Here is a 17509-nt window from a genome sequence, read left to right as displayed (position 1 = left end):
AGTTCTGGAGGCTGGATCGAGGTGTTGGCATGGTCAGAATCTGGTGAGAGCTCTCTTCCTGGCTTGCAGATGGTGCCTCGTTCTAGCAGTGTCCCCCCGTGGAGGAAATAGAGCGACCAAGCTCTTTGGTGTCTCTTCTTAGAAGAACACTAATCCCACAGTGAGGGCTCCACGCTCACGGTCTTATTTAATTTCTTCCCCAAGGCGCCATCTCTAAACAACATCACACTGAGCCAGAGGCTGCAAGATATGGATGGGAGGGAAGGGGTAGTGGAGAGAAACATAATTCAGTTCACAGTAACACATATCTCAAAAGAAAACAAAACTTAGGTGCAGTACCAATGGATCTTTTTTTTTCCCCTTCTAAATGGAGGTTGCCAAAATATAAATATGGAACTTTGGGGAGCATATGCCTTTCCATCCTCTCCTCTTTAGTTTTTTTCCACGCCACTTCCAGAATTGGTCTAAGATATTGTGCCAAGGCTGTAGGTCTCCTGAGCAGCCCCTTAGAACAATATTCAGGGCTCTTCAAGATTCTGACTCCAATTTCCCTTCCCTGTTTATCACCTAAAGAGCCCTACACCCTCTGATGCAGGTACCCTGAATAACCCGGGCAGACTTCAGTGCTTTACTCATGCAACTTCCTCTGTGTGGAAGGCTCACTCCACAATTCCTTCTCCAGTGTTCCTTCAAATGTCACATCCTCTGCTTGAATTAGTCATTTCCTGGTCGGTGTTTTCATATCGGCTTATAGTAGAACGTACAACCTCAGTGCTAGAAGCAAATTATAAGTAATGGTTGTGTTCTCCCACCCCCAACACCTAGAGCAGAAGTATCTGACTTACTTTTTGTGACACTGAATAGAAGTTGGCCCAATGTACAATAAACTGTATTTGCTAAGATGATAGCCTGAACTTACAATAACCCCGAAACTTTAAAAAGAAAGACAGCCAAAACAAAAAACAAACAAAAAAAGACAAGTCACACACGCAAAAAAGAGAGATAACGGAGCTAAATTTTTTTTTTGGCTTTGCCACCGGACTTGTAGGGCCTTAGTTCCCCGACCAGGGATTGAACCCAGGTCCACCGTAGTGAAAGTGCGGAATCCTAACCACTGGATCGGCAAGAAATTCCCCCGAGTTAAATTTAAATAAAAATCTAGCGTCAGAGCTATGGAAGCTTGTGGTCTTCTTTATGTTGAATGCAAAATGTATATAATGAATTACTAGCTGTTTTTAGATATAAATTGAATCCCTTGCTTGGGCCTCCCAGAGAGAAAGCTATATATAAATTTATTTGTTAAAATTAGTTAAAAGTGATATCCTAGACTAGCAGAGAAGAGTCTTCTGTAGAGCACTTCTCTGGGGCAGTTTTTATTTAAAATGTGAATTTGCGATTTTAAAAATAAGCTTTAAAAGTTATTAGGTTCAGGCCAAGATTTCCCAGTCCCCTACTTCCACCCTGAATCCCAAATGCTCTGCTTCTGTTACCCAGTAGCACAAAATTGCCAAGGCTGAGTGTTTGTGCCACATATACGGCCAGATGACAGATGCTGCTCCTTGTGTAACAAGGTATTAAACACTTAAATGCATGTGATATGCTAATTCCATTGCTTATCCTAATCTGGGTCATCTAATATGTAATTGTAGCGGTCATGGTAATCAATCTTTGTTCTAGGTCCCTTAGAGTCAGTGCAAAGACTCTTATTATCTCCAGTTCTATTTTACTTTTTTCTTTCTTTTCTTTTCTTTTTTGCGGTACGCGGGCCTCTCACTGTTGTGGCCTCTCCCGTTGCGGAGCACAGGTTGAGGACGCGCAGGCTCAGTGGCCGTGGCTCACGGGCCCAGCCGCTCCGCGGCATGTGGGATCCTGCGGACAGGGGCACGAACCCACGTCCCCTGCATCGGCAGGCGGACTCTCAACCACTGCACCACCAGGGAAGCCCTACTTTTTTATTTTCTTAAAGACTTCACAATGATGACCAAGTGCAGTAATCTCTCTTTAGGATACAGTGGAGGGCAACGAAAGAATTTGGGGATACTGGATTAAAGTGTAATTTAGATCTCTTTTTCTTCCCCCGCAGAAGTGCAAATTTTTGTGTTTTAAAGAACATTTAAAATTCTGATGTGAGAAAAATTTTTAAAAAGAAAAATTTTGTTTTTAATTTTTAAATAAAATGTTAGATTAAAAGTTTTAAATAAAAAAGTGAGGTAAAAACATAGCACAGCCATATATATATGTGTGTAATGTAGAAAAAAGGTATCTAAGTCCTCTATCTATATATATAGGAAAATTTTCTTTACGTTATTGAGGACATCTTTCCTAGCTTTCTGTTATCTCCTCCTTAAGGTAACCGAAATGTGCTCCTTTGGCCCAGCCTGAGAATCATTAATTTAGAAAAAAATAAATATACACTAGCTTTAAGTATTAGAAGTGAAAGTAATGGGATTTGGCTTGCGTGTAGTATCGCTTTTGTGATGAGCTATTTGATTACAATAAATTTTAATTGTGCCAATATTGGGAGGGGGGAAAAAACCAACCCACAGCGAACAGCAGGTTTCTGATGACTAGAAACAGTAAGACGACACTTTCTTGGAATGAAAGACGGCGCTTGCGCTCAGACTCAGTGGGCGCCCGCCCTCCTGCTTTTTCTCCAGCCGCCGTTTCCTCCGCCTTTCGCGCTCTAGCCACCCGGAAAGCCCATCCTAAGGGAAGCTGGGCACTGATTGGCTTCTTTGAAAGTCTACGGGATACCTGATTGGTGGATCCAGGACCCTTTAGCGCGGTGAGTTTGAAACTGCTCGCACTTCTCTTCAAAGCTGGCGCTTCGAAGTTAGGGGAGAGCGCCGCTGACGTGATAGCCGCCGCCGCTTTCGCCGGGGGATAATAAGCCGGGTAGAGTTGCCGGGGTCAGGGTCATGCCTATGGGGCGTCGACTTGGCAGGCCGGCGTCGACTCGCGGGCCTCGGAGGGGGTGTATTACGGAACCGGGTGATAATTAGGCGGCTGGGGTCTGCGTGCGGCCAGGCCGGGCCTTCACCTGGGGTCCGGGGCCTGGGCGTGGGAGCGACGCCGGCCGGCTCTAGCGGAAGGCTTGTGGGAGCCCAGCCCCAGCGGGGTTACTCCGGCAGGGCTGGGGTTGCCCTGGCCTTGGAGTTGCAGTCTGGGGTCACGCGGGTGGCTGAGGAGGCTCCCGGGTCCTGATTGAAGCCAAATCCGTGCCTTGGTTGGACGACGCCGAGCGCTTGCGGAGTGCCAGGCTCGGCCCTCGGCCCTGCAGCTCCCGCCCGTCCGCGGTGCGTCCTGCCCTCGCCTCCGGGGGTGGAAAGCAAGACCGCCCCTGGGTCAGGTACCCAAGCCCGTTCCCAATCACAGGCTGTCCCGGAAAACCGATCGGATGAACTAGCTTGTGCGCCGTCCCAGGCTTGCCTCTGTGCCCATGACCCCAGCCCTCCTAGAGCTTTTAAGAACACTTAGCCAAGGCATAGAACACTAGAGAACTTGGATTTTTTGTTGTCGTCGTCGTCGTTTTTATTTTATGCTTGGTGGTGGTTACATTCTATGGAATTGGCAAAAAGTGGAAATCTAAGAAGTGCCGAGAGTTAGAAACGTGTGTTTTTAAATCCTTTAATCAATTTTTATTTAATACTAAAGTTACCAATGTGCACGTCTTGCTTCCTCTAACGACCTGGAGGTCTCTGGGTGGATTAAGCCGCTGGTATTTTACATCCTGCCACGTACAGGGGGCTTTCAAAAGCTATGCTGAGGCCGCATCCTTTATTTAAAATAGTTACAACCAGGAAAGGGTGGAAGAGTAAGCTTTGCAATTGGGTTGGTTTTCAGTTATTTGTCTAAAGTGAGCTCAGCAGTTTCATTGTGCTTTAGGCATATTACATCTGGATATTGAAGAAAAGATAATTATCCTAATCGTCCACTGTCATTTGTAAAATTAACCATTTTTAAGATGGCCAGGGTAGTGCAATTTTGTTCATTTAAAAAGATTTATCTCTACTTATTTCTGGAATGATTTTGAAGAAGAATGTGAGAAACATAACTTAAGGGTCAATATAACCTCAGGCTCAGTGACCTTTATATATGGTTTCATCGGTGATGTATTATAAAATGATGCTTTGGGCTGCTGGAGCTATTGTTTCATTGCAAACTTACCAGCCAAGACTTACCAGGAAGTCTTGAGTAACTGGTTGTCATTTCAGCTCTTTTTTTTTTTTTTTTTTTTTTTACCATTCTTTGTGATTCAAGTATATGGCTTTTTACTTTGTTCTTGACATTTCTGTGGGGTATAATTAGATTTTATGTGTGGAATTGCACTTTTTCTTTTAGAGTGCTTAATGATCTTTCCTACCTTACAAAAAGTACCTTGAAACTTTTTGTCATGTTTGTGTTATGTGACTGCTGACAACAGGAGAAAGATTAAAACTGTCACTTGAGCAAGTTGAAACACGTATACTTTTCGCTGCTTTAAACCCTCTAATGGGTGAGCAGTGTGACATTTTAGCTCCCTACTCATGTCTTTCAAAAAAAATTTTTTTTAATTATCTTCATAAAAATATAAAGCTGTACAAATTCAGTCAAATAACCTTGTTAAAATATTTGGGTATAACTGGCACACACTGGTGGTCCCTTAGAAGTGTTACATAAAGAGAACATCTGGGATGTGTTTGGGAAGAATAGGTAAGTCCATGTGTGAATTTGAGGGTTAATTTGGAAGAGGCTAAATGTTACACTGGTATAGGATATACAAATATTTCCAATGTTTCAGAAACTAAGAAGGGTGGGAGAGTCTTTGAGTTCTTTCCCTTCTAACTATTGTTCTAATATAATAGCTAATATTCATGGAAAATTAATACTGCACTAGGCACTGTGGGAAATGCTTTACTTATAGTATCTCATTAATAACGTAAAAGCACGCTTTGAGTTAGTGACATGTAATCAAATCAGCTTTTCCTCTCATTTTAGGATCTACCATACCCATTGATTAACTATGGAAGACTATACCAAAATAGAGAAAATTGGAGAAGGTGAGTGGTTTTAATAATATAAAAGGATTTTTTAAAAATGATTTAATGATGCTGTAATGTCCTTGACATGAAGACATGTAAATATTCATTAAAATCTAATCTTTGGGACTTCCCTGGTGGCGCAGTGGTTAAGAATCCACCTGCCAATGCAGGGGACATGGGTTCGAGCCCTGGTCTGGGATGATCCCACATGCCGTGGAGCAACTAAGCCCGTGCGCCACTACTGAGCCTGCGCTCTAGAGCCCGCGAGCCACAACTACTGAAGCCCGTGTGCCTAGAGCCCGTGCTCTGCAACAAGAGAAGCCACTGCAATGAGAAGCCCGCGCACTGCAACGAAGAGCAGCCCCTGCTCGCCCCAACTAGAGAGAAAGCTTGTGCGCAGCAACGAAGACCCAATGCAGCCAAAAATAAAAAAATTAATTAACTAGTTAGTTTTTTAAAATCCAATCTTTCAGGTACGTCTAACAGTATATTAATGCATTAATACATATGTTCTCTACATAATAAAACACAAAAATGTTCACATTTCAAGAGAATTGAAATTATTCTGCCATGTCTCCCCAACAGCCCCCTTCCAGTAATCTTACATCCTTCTAATACTAAATGCTTAAAGCAATATTTGTATTTTGAAAACACTATTGATATCTTGTAGGTGTGTTGGGAAGGGTGTTAGGGCAGTGGAATTATGTGCTTTACTTCTAAATACTTCTGCATATATACTTGAAGGTCTAGTCAGGGTCATGCATTTCATTTGGTGGTTAATGTCTCCTTAATGTCTTCTGATTTAAAATTGTCCACCTGACTTTTCCCCTTTGACATTGAGTTTTTGACAGCCCAATTCATTTCTTAAATATATCCAGACTTCTTATTTCAATTATTGCAAAGTTGTTCTCTGGTTTCTTCTGAATAACAAAAATCTGAGTGTTGTTACATTAGTCTTGGAACTCCTTCCTGTCTTAAGGAAATGTCTTTTTAGATTGTAGAGAACATAGCTATATCCATGATGTGGAACCTTAGTTGGCATTTAGTAGGCACTCTGTAAACATTTGTTGATCAAAGGTTTTTCTCTTTACTGTTCAGTCTCCATAACTTGTCCATATCGAACATTTAAAAATTTTATAATGCTTACTTCATTTCAGAGCCCATACCTTGTATGTCACAAATAATTTTTGGTAATTAACCAGTGGAATCACTGTGCTCTGTTTAACTAGCGCTCTATTCCAGTAGTTCATTGAGAAGTGATATGGTTCAAAAAGAGTCAGAAGAGAGACATAGAGCACTTGTGATGTCTAAAACTCAATTCAGTACGTATCAAGGAACCTAACCGGTGGCACAGTGGTTAAGACTCTGCGCTCCCAATGCGGGGGGCCCGGGTTCGATCCCTGGTCAGGGGACTAGATCACACATGCATGCCTCAACTGAGAGTTTGCAAGCCATAACTAAGGAGCCCGCGTGCCGCAACTAAGGAACCAGCAAGCTAAAACTAAGACCCAGCGCAACCAAATAAATAAATATATATTTTAAAATGCATATCTAGTGTTTGCTATAAATTTATCAGTGGTTGTTATGAGTAAATTTTAGGACCAGGTGAATGTTGTACACTTGAGGGAGAGGTAAGCATACTTAAAAAAAAAAGCTCTGAATTTACCATTAACAGTTTATTTGACTATATTATGCAAATGACTGATCTTCCTGAGTGGGGTCTGCTCCAGGATCCCTGTCAATGTCAATATTGACATTGTTGCTCATTATCTGAAGCCCATATATCAGAATCAGTGTTCTCAACTTCCAAATGGATGTGAGGCTTTCTGCTATATAGTAGATAATATGAGCTTGAATAGATCAAATATTTAATAAAATATTTTATCCTCATTCTTTTCTAGATGAGGATTGTTGACTGTATATTTGAAATGTACGAAGCACTCTATATGAAGTTTTCTGAAAGTGTCACAGTGACTCCTGTTAGTAATATTTCCTGAGCCCAAATCTTTGCACTGTATTTTATGCCTACCTTGTTGCCAGGTAGGATATTTGACAGGAGATACCTTCCAATCTGCAAACGATCCTTTTTCTCTAAAATGTGCTGGAAAATTACTGGTAATTTAAATGTATGGGAAACCTGTGATGACTATATGAATTCTCTAAACTACAGCCATGATAGGTTTTAGTTACCTTCAGTGTTGTTTTGGAAGTGATGAGGGTATAATTATGACTAAGATGCTTCCTATCTGGCCACAGCAGACATTTCTATCATGTGACACCTTATGGGATTCAATCATTTTAAAAATCTTTTTTAGTTTGTGAAGGTTGTCACATAGCAGACACTTTGTCTATTTCAGGTACCTATGGAGTTGTGTATAAGGGTAGACACAAAACTACAGGTCAAGTGGTAGCCATGAAGAAAATCAGACTAGAAAGTGAAGAGGAAGGAGTTCCTAGTACTGCAATTCGGGAAATATCTCTATTAAAAGAACTTCGTCATCCAAATATAGTCAGGTATGGTGTAATGTCTGAATTTGAATCATTTTCCGCATACTATTTCAAATGTGAATTTCATTGTGGAAACTTTTACATTTGCTTAATTTCTGGTCTAACCTTGCTGAGCTGACTAGAACCCTACTATTTTTGTTCATTGAGAATGCTGGGCATAGAAAAAAAGGCTGGTAAAGCAGGAACAGAGTTAGAGGAGCTTGGTGATGAATATTAGTAGCGGGGGCTGGAAAATCAGGGTAAACTGGTCAAGGGAGAAAAGGAAGTCTTTCACAGAGCTTTGACACTGCTCCCACTCTGAGAGCTCTGATCCTTAAAGACTCCTTAATCAGAGACCTGAGACAGGTAGATAGGTCAGATGAAGAAAAACTTTTTCTTTCCAAGTATTTGGACTGGCATCTTTCCAAATCAGGATTTAACTGCATTTTTCTGGGGCTAGAGATAGTGAGCAACTAGTAAAGTCAGATACTATTGTTTCTATTATTTACCTCAATGGAAAGACAAGCTCTGAGCAACAAGCAGTCAACCTAGAAACGTTCTTCTGGAATAGAAGGCGCTTGCCAGTTAGCGCCTAATATAATATGACTTAATTTTCAATTGCTGCCCTGGGGTTCCTTTCTCAAATTCTAGGTTAGTGCTACGGTTTTCACAACTAGGGAAGCTACCACCTCTTCTTCCCCAAAACAGTATAGTAAAATTTCTTATGGCCCTACTTTTTGTAACAGCAACTGTGAAATGTATAGAAATAGTTTTATTTTGTGAGAGGTCAAAAATGTTAGTGTTTTAAATTTTCATATAATTATTTTATTCTTCAGTCTTCAAGATGTGCTTATGCAGGATTCCAGGTTATATCTCATCTTTGAATTCCTTTCCATGGATCTCAAGAAATACTTGGATTCTATCCCTCCTGGCCAGTTCATGGATCCTTCACTTGTTAAGGTAAGAATCTTGCCTAATTTTATTAGTATTTTTCCACTGTGAATGTAAAGTGTTTACTCTGTAGAAGTCCCTGTGTTTCATGAAAATGTGCTTGGAAAAAGTGTTAGAAAGTAGAACAAGGAAGAAAAGAATATTTTGTTTTCTCCCACACAGTCTATGGGTTAGGTTGTTAATGGTTACCCATTTTATTACTAGATAGTGCTTCTAGCTGTAAAGTGAAAAGTAGTGCCTGAGATAACAAAAGTAATAAGTACCTATTACATTGTTGGAAGCTAGGATATTCTGGTCTTTATTTGGCAGTCAGGTACATGTAAAACAAAGTAGCAAAAGCCTGGGGCAGGGTGATGGTGGCAGGCGGTTTCATTTTATTCTGGTTTTAAATATATTTTGGTTAATTTATTTTAGACATTAAATTTCATTTAAATTTTAAATGTGTAATTATCCTTACACCATCTCTACCAAACCTCTCCTTAGAGGTAGGCATTCTTTTTTTTTTTTTTAATATCTTTATTGGAGTATAATTGCTTTACATTGCTGTGTTAGTTTCTGCTGTATAACAAAGTGAATCAGCTATACGTATACATATATCCCCATATCCCCTCCCTCTTGCGTCTCCCTCCTATCCTACCCCTCTAGCTGGTCACAAAGCATGGAGCTGATCTCCCTGTGTAGCCATTGTTTTATTAGTAATCTTAGAGATACTTATATGTCAACTTTGTATGTGTATATACATATACTGTTTTTATAAAAATGGGATTATATATATTTATATATATATATGCATTACTTTCCCTTTTCTGTGTAAAACATTATTCGACCATAGGTCTACCTGTCTTTCTAATTTTTTTTTTACTCAGAAACATTATTTATTTTTGACATCCATCTATATCTTAACGTAACTGTAATGAGTATTCCTTGTAATATCACCTCGTAGGGAAATCCCCACTATGATTTTTTCTTCAATTCCATTTTGTTCAAGAGTCTTCCTAATTTTTGATACAGTTATGTAAACCAGTTCCACACTGGTGGACATTGAAATTGTTTTCCAGATTGGTGATTCATGCCCTTATGGTCAGTGCTGCAGTGAATATCTTTATATCTTCATATACATCTTCATAGGATGGATTCTCACAGGTGGAATCAATGGGTTGAAGATGTTTATTTACACTTAAAATCTTGATAGAGAGTGCCATTTGCCCTCTAAAAAATTAGAGCAATTTGCTCTTAAACATCATGGTGTGTATTTTCTTTTAATACCTCACTGTTGAAACTTGTTTTTATCAATCTTTTTGATAATAATCTATTATGTGAAAAAGACTAATATCATTTTGTGTGTCATTTAACATTTTTTCATTTCTTAGCCATTTTATAAACAGCCTATACATATTCTTCACTGATGATCCTGTTAGGATATTTTTTCCACTGGTTTCTAAGAGCCTCTTATCAGTAACATGTTGATAATAGTTCTTTTATTCCTTTTTTTTGTCTTTTGATAATGGAGTACACCGTTAGTAATTTTTATAATTTAACAATCTTATACATGAGTTTTGGACTTTGAGATTTTTTATGTCTTATTTAAGTCTTCCTCACTCAAAGATCACATGTATTAGAACAATACATGACAATGTTTTTCTAGTAGTTCTAGTAGATTACCCCCACCCCCTACTTTTGTCTTAAATTCTAGATGGATCAAAGGTTTATTTTGGTGTAAGAACGAGGGTTCTTAATTTTTTTCCAAATGGCTAGCCAGTTGTTCCAACTGATTGATTTTATGTATTTTATAATTTTGAACTTTATAAGTCAATACTATAACTATGTATATTTTCTATTTCTGTAATATCCATGTTGCTTCAAATGTCAATTACATTGTCTTGGCAACAAGTATCTTATAAAACACTTCTGAACTTACCAAACAGGATTTTGTGATAATTGTATCTCTTTAAATACGCAGTCATAATATTCTCTCTGTTGTTTCTTTTGGAGTCTGTGACCAATGTCTCCAAAGAGGAAATGAATATGTAAAGATAAAAGGCTGAAATGGAAAAGACTAACCTTATTCAAGGTAGAAATAGAGTTGCTATAATTATATAAAACAAAAGTTTAAGAAAATTTCTATATAGAAAACTAACTTAAGAATTAGGGGCAAAAATAAGTAAAAGAAGAATAAGTGAGTTCATAAACATGTGCCCATAAGGTGAATATCTTTGTCATAGGTATACAAACATGAATACCTTATGTAAATGGGCTTCCCACCCCCAAATACTTCCTGTTAGTCTCAAATTGCCTGAGAACTTTTTTTTTTTTTTTTAATTTTTATTTACTTATTTTTGCTGTGTTGAGTCTTCGTTTCTGTGTGAGGGCTTTCTCTAGTTGTGGCAAGCGGGGGCTACTCTTCATCGCAGTGCACAGGCCTCTCACTATCGCAGCCTCTCTTGTTGTGGAGCACAGGCTCCAGACGCGCAGGCTCAGTAGTTGTGGCTCACGGGCCTAGTCGCTCCACGGCATGTGGGATCCTCCCAGACCAGGGCTCGAACCCGTGTCCCCTGCATTAGCAGGCAGACTCTCAACCACTGCGCCACCAGGGAAGCCTCTGAGAACTTTTTTTGTAAATTGTTTATTTCTCCGCATTATAATTTCTCATGTCTTTGAAAGAAAGCCACCAAGATTATTTAGAAAATTGTTAAATGGTATGGTTAAGTTTCTAACTTATGGTTCCTTCTTCCAGAGTTATTTGTACCAAATCCTACAAGGGATTGTGTTTTGTCACTCTAGAAGAGTTCTACACAGAGACTTAAAACCTCAAAATCTATTGATTGATGATAAAGGAACAATTAAACTGGCAGATTTTGGCCTTGCCAGAGCTTTTGGAATACCTATTAGAGTATATACACATGAGGTATGTTTTTTGGTGCTTTTGTTAAGTGTGATTGCTGGATTGTTTTCTATATTCTTTAAGTCAAGAAAGAAATACTCAATCAGAAAGATTTCCACTCTGTGCCAGTATCGGTTTATTGCCTCTCTGCTCCAAAGTCATCCTTCATTGCCTGCTATGTGAAAATGTATCTGGAACCTTTTGAGTATTTTTCTTTTGCCAGTTGCTGTGATGTTACGCTTTGACAGTAGAGGGTGCTGGAGAGGCATTACAGGAAGGAGTCGTTATTCTTACTAGTCAATCTAAATCTTCCAATCCTCTCTTATAGTTACTAATCTTTTACAGTAGACTTTCCCCATTCAAATTACCATGAGATTTCTGTCTGTTGATTGGATCCTCTCTTGAAACAATAAGGTTGGTTAAAAGACAGGTTTTGTTGCTTAAGTGCTACTGTTTCAGATGTATTTAGAAGCTTCTAAATATAACCAAGTTTTGTCTGTGTTATATTGATGACTTGGCATTTTGTTTGCTGTTTCTGGAGGGAAAGGGAATGTTGACTCACATAGTTAAGGATTATTGGGAAACCTTGTCTTCTGTGGAGTTGTCTACCCTTCTGCCCAAAGACTTCCTCCAGATCAAAACTTAATGACAGTGCTGATCTGGTCAGATGTCTCGGCTTCTTTTAATTATTCCTTTTTATCATTTTTCCCATGGCTCTATAAATAAAGATTATTTGGTTTACATTGGCGTAAACATATGCCACTGACCTCCAATGTGATAAATTAGATATGCTAAAATAGTAGATTGGTGCTAGACTACTAATAAACTGTCGTTTGACTTCGTTTTGATTTTAGCATGTAATCGCTACATGCACTTGTACAGTGTCAACCCCAAATCCATTATCATTGGGCTTTTTTTTTTTTTTGTAAGTGAAGGCTATCTTGACTATTTTGTTCCTCGCATTTTAATGATTTGAAAAGACTTGGTATGCTTTTTTCTTTTTCCCCCTAATGAATATAACTTAGAAATACTTCATTATTTATCTAACATTTAGTATTGTGTATAGTTAATTGACTTTTAAACACTATTATCAGAGGCAATCAAGCAGCATTCTAAAGGACAGTCCTAATGAAATAGAAATGTTTACATTTAGGTAATTTAACGTGCCACATTTATTCCAAGTAAGATATTTTCTTTGTAATAGGTAGTAACACTCTGGTATAGATCTCCAGAAGTATTGCTGGGGTCAGCTCGCTACTCAACTCCAGTTGACATTTGGAGTATAGGTACCATATTTGCTGAATTAGCAACTAAGAAACCACTTTTCCATGGGGATTCAGAAATCGATCAACTCTTCAGAATTTTCAGGTATTTTTGTTTTATACTTGAGCTACTAAGAACTTTTATATTAACATGTATATAACAAGAGTTATGTTTATACTTTAACCATAAGTTTTTGTTTTGCTGTGGCTTTTTAGAGCTTTGGGTACTCCCAATAATGAAGTGTGGCCAGAAGTGGAATCTTTACAGGACTATAAGAATACATTTCCCAAATGGAAACCAGGAAGCTTAGCATCCCATGTCAAAAACTTGGATGAGAATGGCTTGGATCTGCTCTCGGTAAGGAATGCCCTTTATATTGACTTCAACACTGTGCATGATTCTGAATGTACTTAATTCTTTCTTTCACGTAGGAAATAGGAAGAAAACCACCATATACTGAGCCAGGCACATAACTATTATGTCTGTTATGTTTATTGCCGAAGTGAGCACATTATTAGCTCCATTTTAGATACAAAAACCACTAGTGGTTTTGAGAGGAGGATGTGGTATTTGTTCACTTTTTTCCATATATAGATTTATTTATTTATTTGGCTGCGTTGGGTCTTCGTTGCTGCACGCGGGCTTTCTTTAGTTGCGGCGAGTGGGGGCTACTCTTTGTTGCAGTGCGCGGGCTTCTCATTGTGGTGGATTCTCTTGTTGTAGAACTCGGGCTCTAGGCGCACGGGTTTCAGTAGTTGTGGCTCACGAGCTCTAGAGTGCAGGCTCAGTAGTGGTGGCACACGGGCTTAGTTGCTCTACAGCGTGTGGGATCTTCCTGGACCAGGGCTCGAACCCGTGTCCCCTAAATTGGCAGGCGGATTCTTAACCACTGCACCACCAGGGAAGCCCTTGTTCACTTGTTTTTAATCTGATAGGTAGCTGTAGATACTCTGAAGGAGAGGAAGAGGTTAATAAACCTTTAAGTTGTGGACTTGGAGTGGCCTTCCTCTCCAGGTTTTTTGTCTCAGTATTTACTGCTTTTTAGTTTAGACACAGTCGTTTTAGTTTTTAAAGTCTTTACTGCATGAATTCCCATTTCTCACCTTGCCTTGTTTCCCCATCAGGCAGGTTAGCAGAAGGACAAATGTAGTTCTTAAAACCTTTCCCCTCTGTTACGTTGCTGTTCCCAACTAAACAGTTGTGTTCTTTAAAAACAAGATAAAAAACAAATTTGTTAGGATAAAAATTGTCCTAGACCTGCCTCAGGAAATTTGTTTTAGAACAGTATTTAAATACTGAGATTTTCTTTTCTTTTCTTTTTAAACTTATTTTTATATTTATTTTTATTTATTATTTGGCTGCATTGGGTCTTTGTTGCTGCACGCGGGCTTTCTCTAGTTGCGGTGAGCGGGAGTTACTTTTCATTGCGGTGCGCGGGCTTCTCATTGCAGCGGCTTCTTGTTGCAGAGCACGGGCTCTAGGCGCACGGGCTTCAGTAGCTGTGGCGTGTAGGCTCAGTAGTTGTGGCTCGCGGGCTCTAGAGCACAGGCTCAGTAGTTGTGGTGCACGGTCTTAGTTGCTCTGTGCCATGTGGGATCGTCCCGGACCAGGGATCGAACCTGTGTCCCCTGCATTGGCAGGCGGATTCTTAGCCACTGCGCCACCAGGGGAGTCCAATACTGGGATTTTAGAAGGGGCTAGTTTTTATGAATCTCAGTTAATGTGATTGCAAAAAAAAAAAAAAAAAAAAAGATTTTGACAGGTTACTAAACAAAGGAAAAAATCTACTGCTATATCATCATACACATGTTCTAACTGATCTTTGAGCACCTTCACAATTTATAAATCATGCCACCAAATTCAGCTTAGAGTTCCCAAATGCTTACAAGTGCAGTCCAAGATCCTTTACTGCCACTCAGATATTTTGTACATTAATATTGATGATATGATGTAAAAGGCCTTCTATATTCCTGGCCCAGTCTGTCTTTTTAACTTCCGTGATTCTTGAACATGAAGAATTTCACTTTAGTTAATGAAATGAAAATCATACTGTCAATCATGGTTCCTTAGTCTAGCCAGTATTGACATCTTGGACTGGCTCATTCTTTGCTGCTGGAGGCTGTCCTGTGCATTGTAAGATATTTAACAGCATCCCATTCCTCTGTCCTATAGATGCCATTAACACATTCCTCCCAGTTGTGACAACCCCAGATGTCTCCACACATTGCCGAATGTCCCCCGAGGGGCAAAGTCTCACCCAGTTGACAATCACTGCTGTAAATCCTAAGTCAGTCTTGGTTTCAAATTTCAGCTTTATCACTCTTAAACTCTATGAACTTGGGCAGGTTCCTTAACCTCTTTGAGCCTCAAAGTTCTTATTTGTAAAGTGGGACTAATTCCTACCTTTTTTTGTGAGGATTAAGTAACATGAAACGTACAAAGCACTTAATAGAGTGCTAGCTATATAATAAGAGCTCAAATGGTAACTAGATAGTAAAAGTGTCTCTGGGTCTGCTTATTGATTTAGTTTTCTTTAAGATTAATAATATTTCTTTAAGATAAATTTTAACTTTATTCAGCCTTTTCTGTTAATGTGTAAATAAACTTTAATACTAGGTTGTCTGACCATAATTCATTTAGTGACTTATTTAAACTATGTTTATAACACATTGGTTTTGTTTTTATTTGGAACTTGCTGGAAGCTACATTAGAAACCTCTATAGTTAATTGCCACCACTTCAGCAATGCTGTAAATAACTCAGAGGGCCATTTAATTCTCAAAGTAAATATAATTAACTAGATAATCTTTCTTCAATTTATGCCTTGGTTTTAAAACTATCTGAATGCTTGTGTCTTAAACCATAATTTATAGCAAAAAGAGGTTATCAAGATATCTATGATTTAAGGAATAGATTATTTAGAGCTAGGGGGTGAAGTAAGACATTTATGTGCTTTGGTATTAAACTAACAGAAATGTTCATTTAGTAGTTTTTCATTAAAATTATTAGCTTAGGGCTTACTGGTAGAAAAGTAAGGCTTTTTGGAGATTTTTTTAAATGGTTTATTTCTTAACCTTTTAAAAAATCTTTTTCCTCCCACAGAAAATGTTAGTCTATGATCCTGCCAAACGAATTTCTGGCAAAATGGCACTGAATCATCCATACTTTAATGATTTGGACAATCAGATTAAGAAGATGTAGCTTTCTGACAGAGTTTCCATGTGTTGTGTCGAGAACAGATAGCTGTATTTTTACTGTTAACTGTTTTTGTGTTGTGTATTTTTCTTTTCTTTGTTGTAAAATTTAAGCTGTGCCTCATCTTCTGATTTCAAAAGTGTAACTTAAAAATGTAAATACTGTTCTATATGAATTTAAATATAATAATTCTGTATATGTTTGTAGATCCCACCGTAACAACTATTTGTTACTATAATAAAACTATATAAATCTAGTACTGATGTCAGGAATTGGGAAAAATTTGAGTTAGCTTAAATCATCTAAAATCCTACAGCAGTCTGCTTTTCCTGTAGTTGGAAATACTAAACTTTACGAAAGTGTGCTAAGTTGAAAATTCATAATGCTTTGAAGTATTTTTATGCTCTGAATGTTTAAATTTTCTTGTCAGTTTCTTGCCATGTGGTAACTCTACAACCTGCCCAAAGATGAATATTTTTCTACTGGTATTTCAATTCGTGACCTAAATGTTTAGGCATTCAGATGAGAAAACTATCCAGATTTGAGAATTGATGCTTAATTTAGAGAGGTTTTTAGTAACTTATAAAACTAACATTAGCGTATGCCAAAGTTTGCTAAGTTTTACAGTCAGAGATTAAGGGCTGTCCACAGCAGGGAAAAACAGTTTAGAAAATTTATGGGCTATCCTATTTTTAGGTAGGTTATGAAAGTTATTTGTCTGAGTGAATTCTTGTGCTTGGTCAGAGGTAATAACTATACAAAGGAGTAGTGGCTTATCTTGGCTTTCAAGCCTGACTTTAAAACTCGGTTTGTAAATTTTGACATAGTTTAGTTTATTAGCAGCCTTCTTCTAGTTTATTAGCAGCCTTCTTAGAAGGTTCTAATGTAAAATTATTTAGCTAAAATCACTAGCTTTGGGAATTGTTTAATTAATAATGCTGCTCATTGTGATTTTTACCTGTAAGCAGGCTAATTTATTTGTTATAGCCTAGAGAAATGTCTCTGAAAATAGTTTTATCATTTTTAGTATACATCTATCCATTGTCTGCCCATAGACTCTATTTTTCCTCCTAGTTACCTATGGCTAGAATGGGCATTCTTGTGTGACTGATCCAGTTGATTGAACATGTAATGGGTGATCTACCTAATCTTGTTGTCTTAGAATTTTTGCACTTGAGGAGAAAGGATGGGTCACTTTCTTTGGCAACAGGGCTTATAAGTTGAGAGTTTTGGTGGCCTTGTCCTAGGTGCTTTGGTGGAAGCCCGCCTGCAGTAAGGGAATGCAGAGCTTGGAAGTCATTTGAGGTCATACTGTGGAGAGATTTCATGGCGGGAATTTGTTAAATGAGAGGTCACACCAAAGATTGAATTGAGATGGTGACGTGGTGTATCTGCAGAATTGTGTTTTCTTACCTATGAAGTGAAGTATTGAGGAGAGTCTACTTTTGAAATTGTGCATTGCAGCCCTTTAGCGGTTCAGGGTCAGCATTAATCAATGATACCCTCCCCCCACCCCGAAACTACCGGTGTATCTTATATAATTATTTCTTGGTATTTTTGTTTCAATAATATATAGATGCACTGGTGTCGCCAATGTTTGGGGCCTTGTGGACTTGGTAGAAGCAGCATGCATCCTCACTACTATTGTTCCATGCAGTCTAATTGTTTGAAAAGTCAGTAATTCATCAATTGAGAACCTACTTAGTGGACCA

At 38.5% G+C, this 17509-nt stretch overlaps 1 protein-coding gene across 2 annotated transcripts; it reads left to right on the top strand.

Annotated features, from left to right (window-relative positions):
* The first annotated feature begins 2667 nt into the window (after positions 1-2667).
* CDK1 (cyclin dependent kinase 1) lies at positions 2668-15834 on the top strand. 2 transcript variants are annotated; one of them, XM_030843897.2, is made up of 8 exons: positions 2668-2785; positions 4978-5039; positions 7379-7535; positions 8345-8468; positions 11194-11364; positions 12545-12708; positions 12819-12960; positions 15705-15834. In XM_030843897.2, exons 2-8 carry the CDS (start codon positions 5003-5005, stop codon positions 15801-15803), a joined length of 894 nt encoding a protein of 297 aa, XP_030699757.1. In that variant the 5' UTR covers positions 2668-2785; positions 4978-5002; the 3' UTR covers positions 15804-15834. The 2 variants fall into 2 exon arrangements, with proteins under 2 accessions (XP_030699757.1, XP_030699756.1); XM_030843896.2 differs by lacking the exon at positions 2668-2785 and adding an exon at positions 2807-2895.
* The last annotated feature ends 1675 nt before the right edge of the window (positions 15835-17509 follow it).

The sequence above is a fragment of the Globicephala melas genome, chromosome 16 (genome assembly GCF_963455315.2).
Source record: "Globicephala melas chromosome 16, mGloMel1.2, whole genome shotgun sequence".
NCBI classification, from domain to species: Eukaryota; Metazoa; Chordata; class Mammalia; order Artiodactyla; family Delphinidae; genus Globicephala; species Globicephala melas.
The sequence above is the reverse complement of the archived record's forward strand: the minus strand, read 5'-3'. Positions and strand labels throughout refer to the sequence as shown.

Coding starts and splice junctions, on each gene's coding strand:
- CDK1 (XM_030843897.2), top strand. CDS start 5,003: ATGGAAGACTATACCAAAATAGAGAAAATTGGAGAAG. Junction 8,469..11,193: donor TGGATCCTTCACTTGTTAAG/GTAAGAATCTTG, acceptor TCCTTCTTCCAG/AGTTATTTGTACCAAATCCT. Junction 12,709..12,818: donor CAACTCTTCAGAATTTTCAG/GTATTTTTGTTT, acceptor GTGGCTTTTTAG/AGCTTTGGGTACTCCCAATA.